This window comes from Cydia fagiglandana, chromosome 3, assembly GCF_963556715.1.
Source record: "Cydia fagiglandana chromosome 3, ilCydFagi1.1, whole genome shotgun sequence".
Classification (NCBI taxonomy): Eukaryota; Metazoa; Arthropoda; class Insecta; order Lepidoptera; family Tortricidae; genus Cydia; species Cydia fagiglandana.
The window spans coordinates 5,847,349-5,864,152 of record NC_085934.1 but is presented as its reverse complement, the minus strand read 5'-3'; the positions used below and the strand labels follow the sequence as shown (position 1 = coordinate 5,864,152).

Below are 16,804 nucleotides of genomic sequence, written 5' to 3'. Positions count from 1 at the left end.
ATAATAAAATATGTAATTTTAGATGTAGTAAAATAATATGTAGAAAGTTCCTCAATGTAGTTTATATACCTCTACTTATCAACTTATCATGCACCACATAGCAAATCCATCATGTAGTTTGTAAGAGCACCCATATGACACTGGAAATAGTATGGTACTTGCATGTGAATTTATCTTACATTTTTAACTCTTAGTTTTCTTTTTATGTGAAAGTGAGAAAATATAGCAACAATCAACTGTTGTAATAATGATCATTTTTATATTATTAAACATGCTGATGGCTATAAACTAAACGATCGATTTGGTCTGCAGTTAGGACCAAACGCTTTATCTTTAAAACCACGCGTACTAACCAAGGCTATCGCTGTGAGCTTCTCACGTGACACTTTATGTATTCCAGACCCAGCCCCAGCCCAAGCCCCAGCAGCACTCGCGGTAGAGGGTCCGCCCACTACTCCACCTTGGATCAGCCACAGTCCAACAGAGGAACCCCACCAACGTTAGAAAGCCAAATGAGAACATCGAATTAAATACGCTTTTAGTTTTCTTCACATTCAATGTTGTTTGCATAGTCACGATCACTCTGTTTAAAAATGCACTCAAGTAACTTGATATCTAAATGTTTTACCACCAATGTTTTGTAATTTTTAAAATTTTCTACAAAATTTACATCATGTGATACTATTTTTACGTAGCACATCAATATAGTTTTCAGCCATCTTTATTTAGTTACTAGCCAGCTTCGTCTCATCTTTCATATTTAATTCATTGTAAATTAACTGTGGGTATTTTTACTAACTTTCGTTTTTTCTGAGCAGTCGCAGCCGCCCTACTTTGAAGCCATCAACTGCCATCGTGTCAAAGGCGACAGAGTTCGTGGACATCTACACCAATCCCCCGAGGAGACCAGCGCCTGTGTACCCGCAGCCGACACCGGACAAGACTGCAGCTAAGTGTAGGAAGGACGTGTGCCTGCTACCTGACTGCTACTGCGGTGGAAAGGATATACCTGGTACGATCATTTTTTGAATATTCAAAGGATTTAAAGTTATCAATGCAAACTAAAGTTTTCCAAAGACATGATGACATGATTGATGATTTATTCTTGAAGTGCATTTCTATTGCAGTGTTAAGTCAAATCGTGAAAGGTTGTTAACGTCTATCATTTAAACATTAAAAATACCACCCAAATGTTTCTTGAGAAACACATAAACGGTGAATTATTCATTTTTATGGAACATATTGCAGAATTTGAATTAAATCAATCAATCTTAAAGAAATCTTAAAACATTAAACTTAGGTACTTAATAAACATAACTCCAAGCTTGTTGTGGTTATATTAAGAGTATATTGCATTAAATGCATTAAAAATTATTCTTACCTGTGTTGTAATGAAACTAAATATGTTTATAATATAGGAAATATACCTGTCAACGAAACCCCGCAAATGGTATTGATTACGTTCGACGATGCAGTAAATGATCTCAATAAAATGTACTACGAAGAACTCTTCCAAAATGGAAGAGTCAACCCTAACGGCTGCCCTATATCTGCCACATTCTACGTGTCCCATGAATGGACCGATTATAGTCAAGTTCAGAATCTTTATGCAGATGGTCACGAATTTGCCTCCCATACGATATCGTAAGTCTACCTGAAAAATAGCAGTAGTGGATCTATCCAATGTTTCCTATTGGGCTATACCACTAACAACGTATTCAACTATTCATGACCATCTATGTATCAATTTTTATTATAGTATGTAAAATCCAACAGTATTTCAACAATTTATTAACATGAGTTTTCTTCTCTTTCCTTCTTATTCTGACCATCCTTACCATACCTTGTCTCGTATTCTTCCTCTTCCTGGCACTCACTCACACACCCAATCACCACACGCACGACTACCAACATCCCAAAACAACAGGCGACCTAGAGGTGGACACGGTGCCCCAGATCGTTCTTCTGACATTCGATGACTCCGTGAACGACCTCAACAAGGTTCTTTATCAAGACCTCTTCGAAAAGGGTCGCGTGAACCCCAACGGTTGTCCAATCTCAGCCACATTTTATGTGTCCCACGAATGGACCGATTACAGCCAAGTACAAAATCTTTATGCTGCTGGACACGAGATGGCTTCTCACACAATTTCGTAAGTGTTTGAACAATACTGCACATAAACAGGATTCAGCGCACTTCATCAAACAAACAGATTTTACTTTAATTTATAGAAACTCCTTTTCTGTCTTTCAATATTCTTTTATATCTTGGAATTATATATCTATTAGACTCTCTCAAACTTAAAATTCTTGGAATTGATTTAATATTAACTTTCGACTACCTATTTAACTTAATTTAATGTCTTTTTATTTTTAACTTCTACTTTTTTCTAGTCCACTAAGAAAAACAGTGACTAATGTAACATGTTAAACCTTTCAGTCATAGTTTTGGAGAACAATTCTCCCAAAAGAAATGGAACAGAGAAGTGGGTGGACAGAGAGAGATTTTATCAGCGTACGGTGGTGTGAAACTAGAGGATGTCCGAGGAATGAGAGCTCCGTTCCTCTCAGTCGGAGGAAACAAGATGTTCAAGATGTTGTACGATTCTAACTTCACGTACGATTCCTCGATGCCCGTCTATGAAAACAGACCACCTAGCTGGCCTTATACTCTTGACTACAAACTGTTCCACGACTGTATGATTCCGCCTTGCCCTACAAAATCATATCCAGGTGAGATTATTTGCGTTGTCACTGAAATATATGTATTTAAGGATCATCAACGTTCGCACCTATCAAAATGTAGATAAAAATATGTCCTCCTAAGATCCAGTGTCATTTTTGCAGTATTGAATTTGGAACCCTCTTTTATTCCATTATAGTCTAATTTATCCTTTTAAAAGGTACTCGGGACTTTCGGGAGGATATAAGCTGTTTTAAACAATTGCAATCATTATTTGACCACTTCTTCGTATCCGATATAGCTGAAATTTGGCGTAGGGAGTCTCTCGACAATGCAATATTATGATACCATCCTACTGTACCGTAAATAGGAACCAAAGATGACCATGAACTCTATGATAAATCAACGCAATCTCATAAAATTTGGAGCCGTTAACCGTAAAGAAATGTACAGTCGGCCACTTTTTCACAAAACCCTTATTTTTACATAACCATCTTATAGTTGGTAAGGTTATTAAATAATATATTTTTTTTACTTTATAGGAGTCTGGGAAGTACCTATGGTGATGTGGCAAGATTTGAATGGTGGCCGTTGCTCCATGGGTGATGCCTGTGCTAATCCTCCTGAAGCTGAAGGAGTCTACAAAATGCTTTTGAAGAACTTTGACAGACATTACACTACAAACAGGTACGTCAAGATCAAATGTGTTATCATTATCATGAAAAAACTTCGCTAAAACTACCCTAAACACTGTAACAATTAAGTGGAATATGCGCAGAAATCTTTCAATAACTTAAAACGATGTCTAACCAAATAAGTAATCATATTTGTTTTAGCAGCTTATCATGTTTGGTAGTGTATTTATTTAAATCATATGTCAGACCAAAAATTACTTACCCTTTTAACTGTTTGCCTATACCATCAAGGATACGTTTACATTTTTCGCCTTATTACAAATAAAGAGGATAGTGCAAAAGTGTAAACAATTCTTTATCTGTAGTATATACGTCGATTGTATAAGAAAATGTGAATGTGTGACCTTAGTAAACAAATTTAAATTTAAATTTCCAGGGCACCCTTCGGTCTCTTCTACCACGCAGCGTGGTTCACGCAGCCCCACCACAAGGAGGGATTCATCATGTTCCTTGACTTCATCAACCGCATGCAGGACGTGTGGATCGTGACCAACTGGCAGGCGCTGCAGTGGGTGCGGGACCCCACGCCCATCAACAGGCTCAACAACTTCCAGCCGTTCCAATGCAACTATCCAGTACGTATTGTTTTATATTACAGGGTATTTTTTTTAATTTAGTAATAGGTATTTTCTTAATTTTCTGCAAGGTTTTTTAGTAAACAGTCTAAAACTACCATAATCAAACCCTTTATGTCATATCTCAGCTGTTTAAAGAAGGTTGAGTAGCTGAGACAGTTACACATAACGTAGGTTAAAACAATGTTCAATACGCCAGCCTAAAAGCTTAAAAACAAGGAAACAGTCACAATTCAACACTTTAAAGATGAATACTGCAATAATGATAAACTATAAGGTTTTAAGATCAACTTACATTCTGACTCTGACGTCAAGACCGTGTGTCTCGCTCGCGTTACATTTTGCAGCTTATATTGTACTGAAAGTGACAATGATTAATAGATTTCAATTTTTTTCCAGGACCGTCCTAAGAAGTGCAACAACCCTAAGGTGTGCAATCTTTGGCATAAATCCGGCGTCCGGTACATGAGGACGTGTCAGCCCTGTCCCGAGATCTACCCCTGGACAGGCAAGACCGGCATCAAATCCTCTCGCATCGACAACGATATTGATGAATAAACAACAAATTACTCTAGAATCGGTCACGCGGTCGAAACTATCTATTAAGTTCCGCAAGATTATGAGGATAAAAAAAACCTTACATCGTATTGATTGTCAGAACGTTAAAATCGAACGTGAATGATATGTCAATTAAATCCTCATAGAACAGCGGCAATATCTAACTTGATCCTAAAGGATAAGACCAGTCAAATTATTAAGTGCTCCTTAAGCAATACTGTAGTATGCTTAAATTGTGTAGCGGTATGGATCAAACTCTGTATCTTTAATGCAGTGAAAATTGTTTTGTCACCAATAGAGTGCCATTTAGATTTCGATGGTCACAAAGCAAATATTAATGTTAGAGTTAAACTTCTGCCGCGTGCCGTAATGTGATTCGATTGCATTAGTTCAATTTTGTTTATCCTTCTTAACAACCATCGTTGTATTGGGAACTGTGATATTAAGTGTTTTCAATCATTTGGAGTGAAGTTATCAACGATTTTATCATAATTATTGTCACACTTATTTTATATTGTAACAATTTTAGTGCAATTATTATTGCAATATTATTTTCCTATTTTGTGTTCGTATGTGCTAGTTAATAATACTGAAATACTCTTTGAATGACTAGAAGAGGCCTAGATTATATTGTATCTTAATGTAAATTAGAAAGAGTGATAATCACTGTTATAGTTTTCAGTATTTGAACGTCATTCTGGTACAGATTACCATTTTCATTTTTATATATGAGAGCCATATTAAAATTTAGAAAATCAATTTTTCTAATCTTGCCAGCTTTGTGGTTGACACTGCCTTTTAATATAAATTTGTAAATATAGAGTTAGTTTAGTCGATACTTATGAATTAGCGTTCTTTCACTGCAAAATATATCACCAAATATAACTGTCTAATATACATAATATTTCAATGTTTAAATCAAACAAAATAGCCGATTGATGTACTTCAACAACAAACAACAAACTTTGAATTAAAAATACACATCTTATAGGAAATTTCCGGTGTTAGATAGATGTCTGACTACATCGCTGTACAGTGATGAAGCACATGTCTATTCGACTGCTACTTAAGAACGCTATGTTTAGGTTTAAGTCCGTATGAGTTTCTAATAAGGGTCATATTTTCTGATTGAAATCGAAATTTCTTGAAACGAACAATATAATTTATACGTTTAGCTTCGATTTATTAATGTTTATGTTATGCTCTATTTAAATCCAATTGATGCCAATGTATATATGATAAAATAAATGAAATAGTAATGTGGCAATATATACAAAGTAATTACAAATAGCTTGCATGAACTGCTAAGTAATAATATTTAAGATTAAGTTTGTGTTCCAAGTTTTGCAGACATCAATGTATCATTTAAAAATATACTCGTATATATATTTGGTAAATCATGAGATTCATGAGGCAGAATAGAAACGCTATTTTTTCTATGACCGAAGCTATTTCTTAAAAGTTACATTAAGTAAATTAGTGCTTTGGTCTCATATTCATTCCGCTGTAGACTAAAGTGAATAAGAAACGCTTGCAACGAATCTATTTAAATCTAGATAGGTACCTATTAAGTATTTAAGTCCTAATTTTGTAAATATAGATTTAGTATTTAAAATTGGTAGTTTCACTTTGAAATGTATTGTAAGATTTTTGTATTTTCGGCTATACTGAGTGTTTTGGACAGGATTTTAAGCACTGAGGTCATTTATGGTGCAATTTGAGCTGAGGTAGTTTTTTTTTTTATTTCGATGTGTTTGGTTAGCTGTGTGCCTGAGCTATTAAATTGCGACCAGTGCTGTTTAATAAACTGAAATAAATAGATTTTGTCTTTTTATTTTACCCATATATCTCGCCCTATTTATACATACATATAAATTTTAAATACACAACCACACAAACATAGTAGATAATGTATCGTTCAGTACTTTCATGAAGTTCAAATCGATATTAAGGGGCCTTGAGCGTAAAAAAAACAATAGGCTCTAAAGGCACGATACTCACAAAATATTAATTAGCTACTCTCTCTTGTGTCACGGTCACAGACCGTGACTGCCAAGGCCCGAGGCATCAAAAATTCAATTTCAATCATAACACCTGCCTGATGACATTTTGTTGACCGAGGCCCATCACAAAACAAAACCCTATAAAAAGCGCTTCATCGACACCCTATACTTTCAGAACTATTTGAACAAAGTACGATGAGGTTTTTAAGAACCGCGTTCTTCAATTATATTTTACTCCATTACGTCATAAGTCAAGAAATCGAATATTATCCTTCGCAAACCTTTTCATTTGCAGTAAAAGTCGTTTCTGATTTAAAGTCTGAACCTAATAAACATAAGCATGATATGTATAAAAGAGAAGCACAATGGAGAAAATTTAATAATAACGATCCAGAGTTAACAAAAAATAAAACTCAAAAGAGAGCAGTAGACCCAGTATTTCATGGACATCCGAAAACCAGAGAAGAATTATGGAACGAACGCTTTATCAACGAAAGTTTGGCTTACGATCAAAACCCTTCTTTGATAAGTCTTATACACAATATAACGTTAACTTATCTAAATGACTGTATCCCTATAATACTTTATGACAGTCAAGTAAAGTCAAGGGAAAGTTATTTGTTTCAGAACTTGCTTAAAGATTTCCCGATAGCGTATGTCCATGGGTACATTAATGAGAACAATGAATTAGCAGAGCCTAAACTTGTACGTGCTTCAAGAGAGTGTATCCATTTTATAGCTTTCTTGTCTGACGTGACGAGGAGTGCTAAGATACTGGGGAAGCAGGCGGAAAGCAAAGTGGTTATAGTTGCCAGGTCCTCGCAATGGGCCGTGCAGGAGTTCCTAGCTGGGCCACAATCTAGGTTGTTTATCAATTTAATTGTCATTGGGCAGAGTTTTAAGGATGGTGATGATGATACACTAGTAAGTACGAACATATTTTTTTCATGTTAAGATTGTTGGGGTAAGGTCTATCGCGGTTAATTTTAAAAGCATTCAATAGTAGGCAATATCCAATCCGATTATATAGTTACACGAGAAATAGGTAGCCAAAACTCATTAAATTAACGAACTTTAAAAGACAAAAAAACTAATTGGCCCAATATTTTATCAAGCAGAAAAGCCTGCGAGTCATATTACAAATTTTGTTATTAATGTAAAAAATTAAGGCAGAGATATAATTGTTTCCTTTAATATTAAAAAAAAAGTATGTTATGAATTGAAAAGGAATAATGCTTATATAGCTGGTCAAGCAGATCTTGTCAGTAGAAAACGGCGGCAAATTTGGAAAATGTAGGTGCGAGGGGATATCGTCCCATAGAAAATTTTAATATCGCGCCTTTTTTACTGACAAGATCTGCTTGACCAGCTTTAGTAAAGTTTACCGTTACTTATCCAGGAAGCGCCTTACATTTTATACAGCCACAAGCTGTACACCGACGGTCTCGGAGCCAGTCAACCCGTCGTGCTGACCTCCTGGTCACACGGGAGGTACTCCAGACAGGTCAACCTGTTCCCCCGCAAGATGACAAAGGGTTATGCGGGGCACAGATTTGTGGTGGCTGCTGCTAACCAACCACCGTATGTCTTCCGAACGTAAGATCACTATTATCTAAACATACGCGTAAAATTGCTTATTTAATAACAAAAATACTGTGAAATAAAATAATTTATCTTGCAGATAATAAGACTCATGTTAGACTACTGTTATTTGCTTGAAGTGACAAATAAAAGTTTATTTTTAATTTTTTGATAGTTACCTACTAAAACAAGGTTTTATAGTTTCAGTAAAATATTGGTTTTTACTACTAATTCTTCTGTAAATGTTTATATAGACTCTGGAAATCCCTAATGTTAGTAATGTTAATACGTCTGTTTTGTCATACAGTATAAAAACGGACGCCGATGGTGGCAACCCAAGAGTCGTGTGGGATGGAATTGAAATAAGGCTCCTCACACTGTTGTCTCAAATAAATAACTTTTCCATAGAAATAAAGGAACCTCAAGAACCACATTTGGGGTATGAATACAGCATTAGAATTTTCCACTTAAAATTTTTCATCTATTTAAATTCTTCAGCTTTATCACTTTTCTTCCATATACGCGAGGCAGCTTGCATATCCCGTGAATCCGTCCAGAGGGCCTACCGCCAACATGAAGTTTGATTACTATTTAAGTTAGAGTCTGTGCGGAAATATTTATATAAGGAACCACTACCATACCATACTGTGGTATGTACGGTGGTATGGTACAAATTATGGGTGAAAACTACCTCCTCATATTTTTAGACCTGGTGAATCAGTGCTGAAAGAAGTCACAGGTGGCAGAGCTGACATGGGGGTTGCTGGTATTTATTTGACAAGTGACCGACTCAGAGATACAGATATGAGCTTCTCTCATTCATCTGATTGCGCCGTCTTTGTTACTCTCATGTCTACAGCGCTACCAAGGTAAAACATAAACTTATTTCTGAAGTTTCTTTTAAGTTAAATTATATGTATATTATTGTCTAGGAATGAATATTTTCAAGGTCAGGTCGAAACTCTTGTAGGTAGGGAATCCTCAGAGTCAGACCACGTTTGACTATAATATCTAAAATATCATTTAATGCAAACGTCATCTCGTCGTTCTTAATAGATAGTAGAGCCTTATGATTTTATATGAATTATGTACCTACATCATTTTCTATTTTTTGCAGATATCGAGCCATTTTAGGTCCTTTTCACTGGACTGTCTGGCTGGCACTTACGTTAACGTATCTCTTTGGCATCTTCCCTTTAGCGTTCTCTGACAAACATACATTAAAACACTTGTTACACAACAGCGGCGAAGTTGAGAATATGTTTTGGTACGTTTTTGGGACATTTACCAACTGTTTCACTTTTGTTGGGAAGAACTCTTGGAGCAAAACTACGAAGATAACAACGAGGCTATTGATCGGTAAGATCACAGAAAGTTAGTAAAGAAAATTAGTGCCAAAGTAACTGTAAAACTTGATACCGAAATTTAGTTGCTGTTTTAGGTTACAAATACTATCTATTATTTCGACGTCAAAATATTTAATGGATGTTGAAATAAGATTCTGAGTATGTCGTGTGATTTGCGTGTCATGTAGAAATTGCTGCAAATTATTTCACTACTATTTTACGACTAGAATCAGCGATGGATATACTCAAAATGAATCTATATGCACCTACCTACTTATAAGCTGCCCCACATTTTCCCATTTATTACATTATATTGTTCTTCATATCTTACCCCATTCGTCTCCATTCAATCGTTTGAACGCTAACCTACAGGGATTGTAAGGTGTGAAGCACATAATATCAAAACCTTTTGCTGGCGCGAGTTTCTTTTTAATTTCGTAGTATTTTATGTACGACAAACGTGGTTCGTTTGTAAGTTTCTAATTAATTTCAGGTTGGTACTGGTTGTTCACAATAATCATCACAAGTTGCTACACCGGTTCCATTATAGCCTTCGTCACCTTGCCCGTGTTTCCGGAAACGATAGACAGTATTCAACAACTATTGGACGGATTTTATCGAGTTGGAACTTTAGGTAGAATATTAATGATTTTCATAATTTAAGTTTCTACAAAAGACTCCCTTAATACTGTCCTCCTTTGTGTCATTTAAGATCGCGGCGGTTGGGAAAAATGGTTCCTCAATTCCTCGGACCCTAAGACAAATAAACTGCTCAAAAAACTGCAACTAGTAGGAGACGTGCCCTCGGGAATCAGGAATACAACAAAAACATTCTTCCTGCTGCCTTTTGCCTTTTTAGGATCTAGGGCAGAATTGGAATACATCATTCAGTCAAATTTTACTAAAACCATAAAGTAAGTTGACAATGTTGACATAACAACAGTTATCATTATCACATATCATTGTATAGATTATGCAGGTATAGATCCTGAAAATGCACTGCGAGTACACAGGTTTGATATAATACAAAAGGTTCAGACAGTTACAGCTTTAATAGTACATTGTGCAACATGGGGCGTAAGTAGAATATTGCAAACGAGAGTAAGTTAAATCGCGACGGATTTATAGACTCGAGTTTGCAATATTATTACGCATACACACATTGTTTTTCATCACACTTGCGATACAAAAATTAAGTATAAAGACAAAAAGCTCTTAAGTATGACACTAGAAACTTCATAACTCCCTAGGGAGAACGCTTTTTCTATAACTCCCGCTAAACCTGCGTGCAATTCCACATTTACTGAGGGAGTGTGATGAAAAATAATAAGCTATAATAATGGGACCAAAGTTGTACCTAAAATCTAGTGAATATTTACTAATTCTACAATACTTACGCTGTCTTATGGCATGTTATGTGTTAGGATACATTACTATCTATACATACCTGCATAAGTTTCTCGATATAGCAGAAAAAAAGACAGGACTGTAATGTAAGCAAGGACCGCGACTAACTAGGTAAGGTACTAGGTTTATGAGGTTAAATTATTAAATCGCTGTGTTGATGGTTTTTCAGAAGCAAAAAGGCCCAGCTTCACATTTCCAACGAATGTTTCGTACCGTTCGGAGTATCCCTGACCTTTCCTAATAACTCTCTATACTCATCCAAGCTTAGCGGTGATATCGCAAGAATACTGCAGAGTGGTCTAATTTACAAGATGGAGAATGAGGTGAAGTGGGAAATGCAGCGAACGCCATCGGGGAAATTTTTATCTGTAAGAAAATTACATTCAACAAAACCCTAAATATTAAAAAATATAGAAATATTAAGGGTCGGTTGCACAAAACCGTCTGTCACTGATAAAGAGTTCGCAAAATTTTATTCTATGGGAATTGTCATAGTTCTCTGCTGAGTGTGTTTGGTGCAACTGGTCCTAAATAAAGTGGTAGATATCTTTTAGACAAATAGACGCAATTTGATATTCGATAGAAGTAGGTTCTTAAGATCTGTATTCCCCATCAATTTAAATTGTTATGCTAGTTGTTTTGACGGATGTCTTAACCTCGCATCAGAATTTAAAACATCATTTTTGTATGGTTTTAAACTAGTGGCATATTCTGATTGTAATACCAGGTTATGAATTTGACTTGTATGTCTGTTTGATCATATCTGTAACATATCTTGATCAAATTCATAATTTATTGTTACAGTCGGAATAAGCTTGGGTTCTTTAGCTACAAGAGTTCATATATTTTATAGAGTAAGTAGGTATCTAAAGAGCGATTCGGGTTAATTAGTACCCAGCTTACCACTATTACAAAAACTTTTTAAATTCTGCTGCATTTTCTCTGTCAGTAATTCTTTCTGACGTTAATCTAATACCTACATATTTTCTTTTAATCGTATTTTATTTATTTATTTCTGCAGGCAGGGTCAGGTACACTGAAGCTAGGGGCAATAACAGAAAAGGGACTAACTTTAGCAGACACCCAGGGCATGTTCCTCCTTCTGGCCGCTGGTTTCCTCCTCGCAGCTGCCGCATTGATCTCCGAATGGATGGGTGGCTGCTCCCGAAAATGCCGACCACAAAAGAAGGAAGATGCTCCCTCTAGTGCAAACTCCAGAGAGCATCTGATACCGACACCAAAATCTGACGTTGATTCCGAAATTAAAGTAATTTCGGATAGTGCTGAGAGCAGATTCCGTCTTAATCCGAGACCCGACAGTGAAGACTCTAAAGATAGTTTGGAAGGAGCTATTATAAATGTTACTAAGGAGAGTATTATGATCCACAACAATTTTCATGGTTCTACTGATTGTTGGGATTCAAGAAGATCGAGCTCTGTTGACATTGATAGAGAAGTTCAAGAGATTTTTGAAAAGGACGAAAAGAGAAGAAGAATTAAATCTGGAACAATTCCTTTGACAGATAATCAAAGGGAGGCCACTGCTTCCAAGGGAGCTTTCGGTGATCATTTATCTGACCATTAGCTAGTAGACATGCTAATAATGTTGGGCTTATTTTGTCCAAGACTAGAATAAAGAAAATACATACAAGTATATGATTTTTTATGTAATAACTTTGGTATAATTTATGCTCTATTCTTGTTTAGTCAAGTTTAGCCTAAATTGGATCTATGTATAGCGATAATAAATTAAACAGTTAAATGACATCCAACTCTTTATTATCCTTCAAACAGTCATCAAAATAATTTATAACAATTTTCTAACACTGTCGACAAACATTAATATCTCATTCTTCCACTGAGTTGTTTATCATCGTACGATTTATACAAAGGCAGAGGTGGCTGCCCCAACACAGAAATAAAGGCGCCGTAAGACCTAAATTAATGCAATATTTGGCCCGGCCTTATCTTAAAATAATTATACAACTATGACTTAAATCCCCGAGGGCAGTCTAGAAATTCGAGACCACCCTCCCATTATCAGTAAAAATATCGATAAAATACAACAGAGTTTGCATTATTTTGTAAATTCAAACGAAAGTATACCTAATACCTACCTAAGCATTTTGATACATAATATGTATTGCACAACTGATGTTAAGGAGGACTTAATGTGAAATCGACTGAGTATTTATTAAGGATATGTATTATATTCCTATATCCTATCTGGGCTGTCACTATCTGTGAAGCAATAGCAAAGACGTCGGAAACTTAAGGACCATTATATCTACTACCGCGAAATCAGAACCTGATCTCGAATACGTACTTTATACTTATGACTACATTCTCTTTAAATGCAATGAACATCCTATATGTTAACTGAAAAGAAAGCTCTTTGCTATTGGCACACAGTTGATTATACAAGTAAAACATACATAAAAGTAGGTACGACTACAAAAAAACCAAGCAAACCATTTACAATAATGCGCAACAAGGTTGTGCGTTCAGAGGAATACTATAATATATTTAATTAACAATTAATCTTGCACGCATTTCCGATAGCAATCTCACAACCCGGAAATAATGCTCCCAATACCAGCTTCTTTCGAAACATTACGTCGATTACCTCGATGGCAGGGTGCGACGCGCCAGGCAAACCTTACGATTTTTGGTCTACCTTATAGTAGCTAACCAAACATCGAGCTAACCAAAATAATAATTTCTATTTGTGCAAATATAACCACTAAGTCAGCATCGGACTGTATTGCATACTTTTTATATACGTCATTGGACAATTTGTTCAGTGCATCAATTATTATGATAGGTATTTAGGTAACACCACAGTGCGTGACTTCTGTATATATAAGTAGTAGTGATATAACTAATTCTCCAGAATTTCGAGAATGCAACAAATGTTTAAGTACTACAATAAAATTTGCAGTAACATGTATTAATCACACACTCGGGAATACAACAACACAAACGCCTTTACGTCAAGGGTTGGATAACAAAAGACTTTTTTTATGAAAATTTAGCTTCGCCATCAATTGATTGAGCAAATTTTAACCAACAAAGCACATCAACATCAGAGAAAGGAACGAATTAGGAACGAACGATCCAGAGTTCAATTCGATCAACACAATTTAGAATCTGACAGAAAAGGAGAGCAACAGTGTTCTTACCACGTCGACAACACTAACATTACACGAGGCGTACACGAATGTCCTTACCTACAGGTCAACATTCATTATGCTCCGGTATTAAAATATTACTTCGTTAAATACTAATCGTGTATATTATTTTACAATGCGAAAATACATTTCTTATGTGTTCAGACTTTAGAACGTCAAAACTGATTACATCCCTGTACAAATTTAACAACTACACATTAACATTTTGTTATTGTGATTTGAAGGATTACTCTAAGGATCGTTAACATCAATGTTGTAGTGTGGGTCTTTACTTACAGTACTTTATACAGTTACAATCACAACGTCACTTTATCTTCGATAACAGTTTGACTGTGTCAATAAGTTAGGTTAGCGATAGTCCAACAGCGACCGAGAGCTCTATGCACATCAGAGGGTACGTACATCGAACACCGATCTTTACACTACAGTCATAAAATTCAACATTTTCTTAAAAGACTTACAATTACCAGGATGTGAAAAATATTGAAGCATAAATGCTATCGTATTATACAAATTTGGTACAAAATGGTAAAAATGTGGTACATTTAGGCACTGTGAGTAAGGCATCTACAGTGAGACGATTCGAGGGGGTAGGAGGAGGCGCAGGATTCCTGGACAGTTAGAGGCGAGGGGGGAGGCGTGGCGATGATTCTAGGCTAGGAGTCGATGGACGATTATAAAGATTAACGATTATTTCACCCACCTGACACATTTAGTAACATCTATCTACAATAGGGCGGACTGTGTAATAAAGTGCTGTACCAAAATATTTAGTTCAGTGAAACCAGTATCTTAATATTATCCATTAATTATAATTGTGTTCGCATCTATAACATTAAAGGTCCGTTTATCCTTCTCCATTTGTTCATAGCTACTACATACTACTACAATTTCTTTAATTATATTAAGTAGCATAAAAAAAACTTCAGATCACATTAACAAAAGAAAACATGTACTAACAACAACCTTGCTGTTTCCTTTAGTCACTGACGATACCCAATAATACAATTTCAATATACATAACAAGTACATAGTAAATATTTTAATTCCATACAAAAGAGTAATTATGAACAATTAATTAAAAAATAAAATGCTAGTTCGAACATATTTACGATGAATTATTTAACATTTAAAAATAATTTGGTCAAAAACCTATTAAAGCCGCTGAATTTTGTATTCATAATTCTAATAACCAATAACTTTTATCTTTTTTACATGGAATCAAAACATCAACTACAGTATATTAATTATATTAAAATGGTTATGATAAGTTCATAAAATTGACTCGATAAAATTTTGGTCTGAAAATTAGAAACCCGCACAAAGAATAAAATTCTGATAAAAATGTTTAGAAAACATGCCTGAGAAAACAAAATACTTTTGTGGTTCGAAAATAAACATTAAAATACAATGCGAATGTCACTAGAAGTGATACAAATCTGTGTTATATCCGTATATTAACTGTGTTTGTTTAAATACAAGTGCTTAAAAGTGCGAGTGTATTCATAAGAAATTTTAAAGCTTTGTGTGGTACCTTTATATACTCGACTCTAGCTAACATTACCTACTTACGTAACATTCGTTCCTAACGGGACGTGTATACATATTATGTAAATATCATTATGTTTTTCATGTATAAATATCTCAATAGATAAAGTAGATTTTACAATATACAATTTATTATCTTCTGTGATGACACTACGCTTACTTAATTAACAAGATTCAAAGTTTGGATGTCACACTATTATAATAATTTTAAAATGGCACAAAAAACTTTTTAAAACACTAACACAAAAAGTCAACAGTCGATTTAGTGTTCCACTCACTAGTACACTAATTGTCTTATCGCGCACTACACTCCACGTACCGCTTTTAGTTCCTCCACTCTTCAATTACTTTCAGATTCCTATTACAAAGTCACTGATTTTAAATTGACTAATTTTAAGCTAGACAGACAATGGCACGGATTGCACATTTAATGTTATTTATGTACAGGGGAATACGTACTTACATGTAACATTGATCGGTATAATATTGAAAGGTTGCAAGCTATGCTTCAACACTTGAACTTCGTTCGGAAACATGCGGTTAAGATATTATGCAAATCTGAGACTTACATTTTAATTCTTTGGTCGCTAAGTACAAAAAAATACGACATTCAGACCCACTGTTAATACAATAGGCAAGTCGCGATGTTTCCGAACGCTGTCCAAATCTTAACAATTATGTGTGTACTCACTTCGTGCATTATGAATTACATTAACTATAAGGGTTGTGATTGAACATTTAATTATCTTTTACATATCGATTCCTATAGAAATCGTAACAATATGAAATCTCAACGATTTGAACTTGATAAAATTCGTTTGATATGAGATTTTCGTACCGCGTACAATGTGGACCGTGCCAATATTGAGAGTACCTTTGATTCTTGCACCTTGTATCCAGACTTTTGGAAGGTTAGCACAATCGAGCACCATGAGCACGATCTACGGCGGACGGTCCGAAGCTCGTGGTGGCGGAGGCCGGCGGCCTAGCAGTGCGGGTGTAAGGGCCTCGAGTATGACCCGAAGGCCTCGTAGGCGGGCTATGTGGCCCAGCCCTCGATCCGCGGCCGCTTGGTGTGGGGCTGCTCGTAATCCAGCGGTACGTGCCGCATGTCCTGACCAGGCGAGCCCATGTTACTTGACGTTACTGAACCTGGAATGTACGAAAGACCTGTTGAATTAAACGTCATGGTTAGTTATTTGGCATTCGTGTAAACA

The 16,804-nt window shown here is 35.6% G+C and overlaps 3 protein-coding genes and 1 long non-coding RNA gene across 16 annotated transcripts in view; 2 read left to right on the top strand and 2 right to left on the bottom strand.

Moving 5' to 3' along the window:
- The window catches only part of LOC134679888 (mucin-5AC), a 151,269-nt gene extending 144,939 nt beyond the window's left edge, over nt 1-6,330 (top strand). For all 5 annotated transcript variants that reach the window (XM_063538807.1, XM_063538808.1, XM_063538806.1 and 2 more), the window contains 7 exons: nt 401-499; nt 819-1,012; nt 1,928-2,153; nt 2,441-2,733; nt 3,226-3,370; nt 3,755-3,953; nt 4,353-6,330. In XM_063538807.1, coding sequence (XP_063394877.1) covers nt 401-499; nt 819-1,012; nt 1,928-2,153; nt 2,441-2,733; nt 3,226-3,370; nt 3,755-3,953; nt 4,353-4,511 — 1,315 coding nt within the window. In that variant the 3' untranslated portion in view covers nt 4,512-6,330. The remainder of the gene's footprint in view (nt 1-400; nt 500-818; nt 1,013-1,927; nt 2,154-2,440; nt 2,734-3,225; nt 3,371-3,754; nt 3,954-4,352) is intronic.
- Nucleotides 1-16,804, bottom strand: part of LOC134679912 (uncharacterized) — a 170,552-nt gene that overhangs the window by 113,215 nt on the left and 40,533 nt on the right. The window lies entirely within an intron of this gene.
- LOC134679892 (ionotropic receptor 21a) lies at nt 6,504-12,615 on the top strand. The gene is made up of 9 exons (XM_063538819.1): nt 6,504-7,438; nt 7,914-8,110; nt 8,403-8,534; nt 8,803-8,964; nt 9,213-9,454; nt 9,935-10,075; nt 10,154-10,355; nt 11,018-11,216; nt 11,870-12,615. The coding sequence occupies exons 1-9, from the start codon at nt 6,710-6,712 to the stop codon at nt 12,431-12,433; spliced, it is 2,568 nt and encodes an 855-aa protein (XP_063394889.1). The 5' UTR covers nt 6,504-6,709; the 3' UTR covers nt 12,434-12,615.
- The window catches only part of LOC134679901 (myocyte-specific enhancer factor 2), an 83,033-nt gene continuing 78,839 nt past the window's right edge, over nt 12,611-16,804 (bottom strand). For 6 of the 9 annotated variants that reach the window (XM_063538833.1, XM_063538840.1, XM_063538835.1 and 3 more), the window contains exon 9: nt 12,611-16,757. In XM_063538833.1, the coding sequence (XP_063394903.1) occupies nt 16,627-16,757 (131 nt within the window). In that variant the 3' untranslated portion in view covers nt 12,611-16,626. The remainder of the gene's footprint in view (nt 16,758-16,804) is intronic. The other 3 variants (XM_063538838.1, XM_063538841.1, XM_063538842.1) reach the window with 1 other exon arrangement.

Bases quoted from the DNA above. Each gene is read 5' to 3' on its own strand.
- LOC134679892 (XM_063538819.1), top strand. From the start codon at position 6,710: ATGAGGTTTTTAAGAACCGCGTTCTTCAATTATATTTTACTCCATTAC. The intron at 10,356-11,017 runs GTAAGTTGACAA...ATGGTTTTTCAG, and splicing joins AATTTTACTAAAACCATAAA to AAGCAAAAAGGCCCAGCTTC. The intron at 11,217-11,869 runs GTAAGAAAATTA...TTATTTCTGCAG, and splicing joins CATCGGGGAAATTTTTATCT to GCAGGGTCAGGTACACTGAA.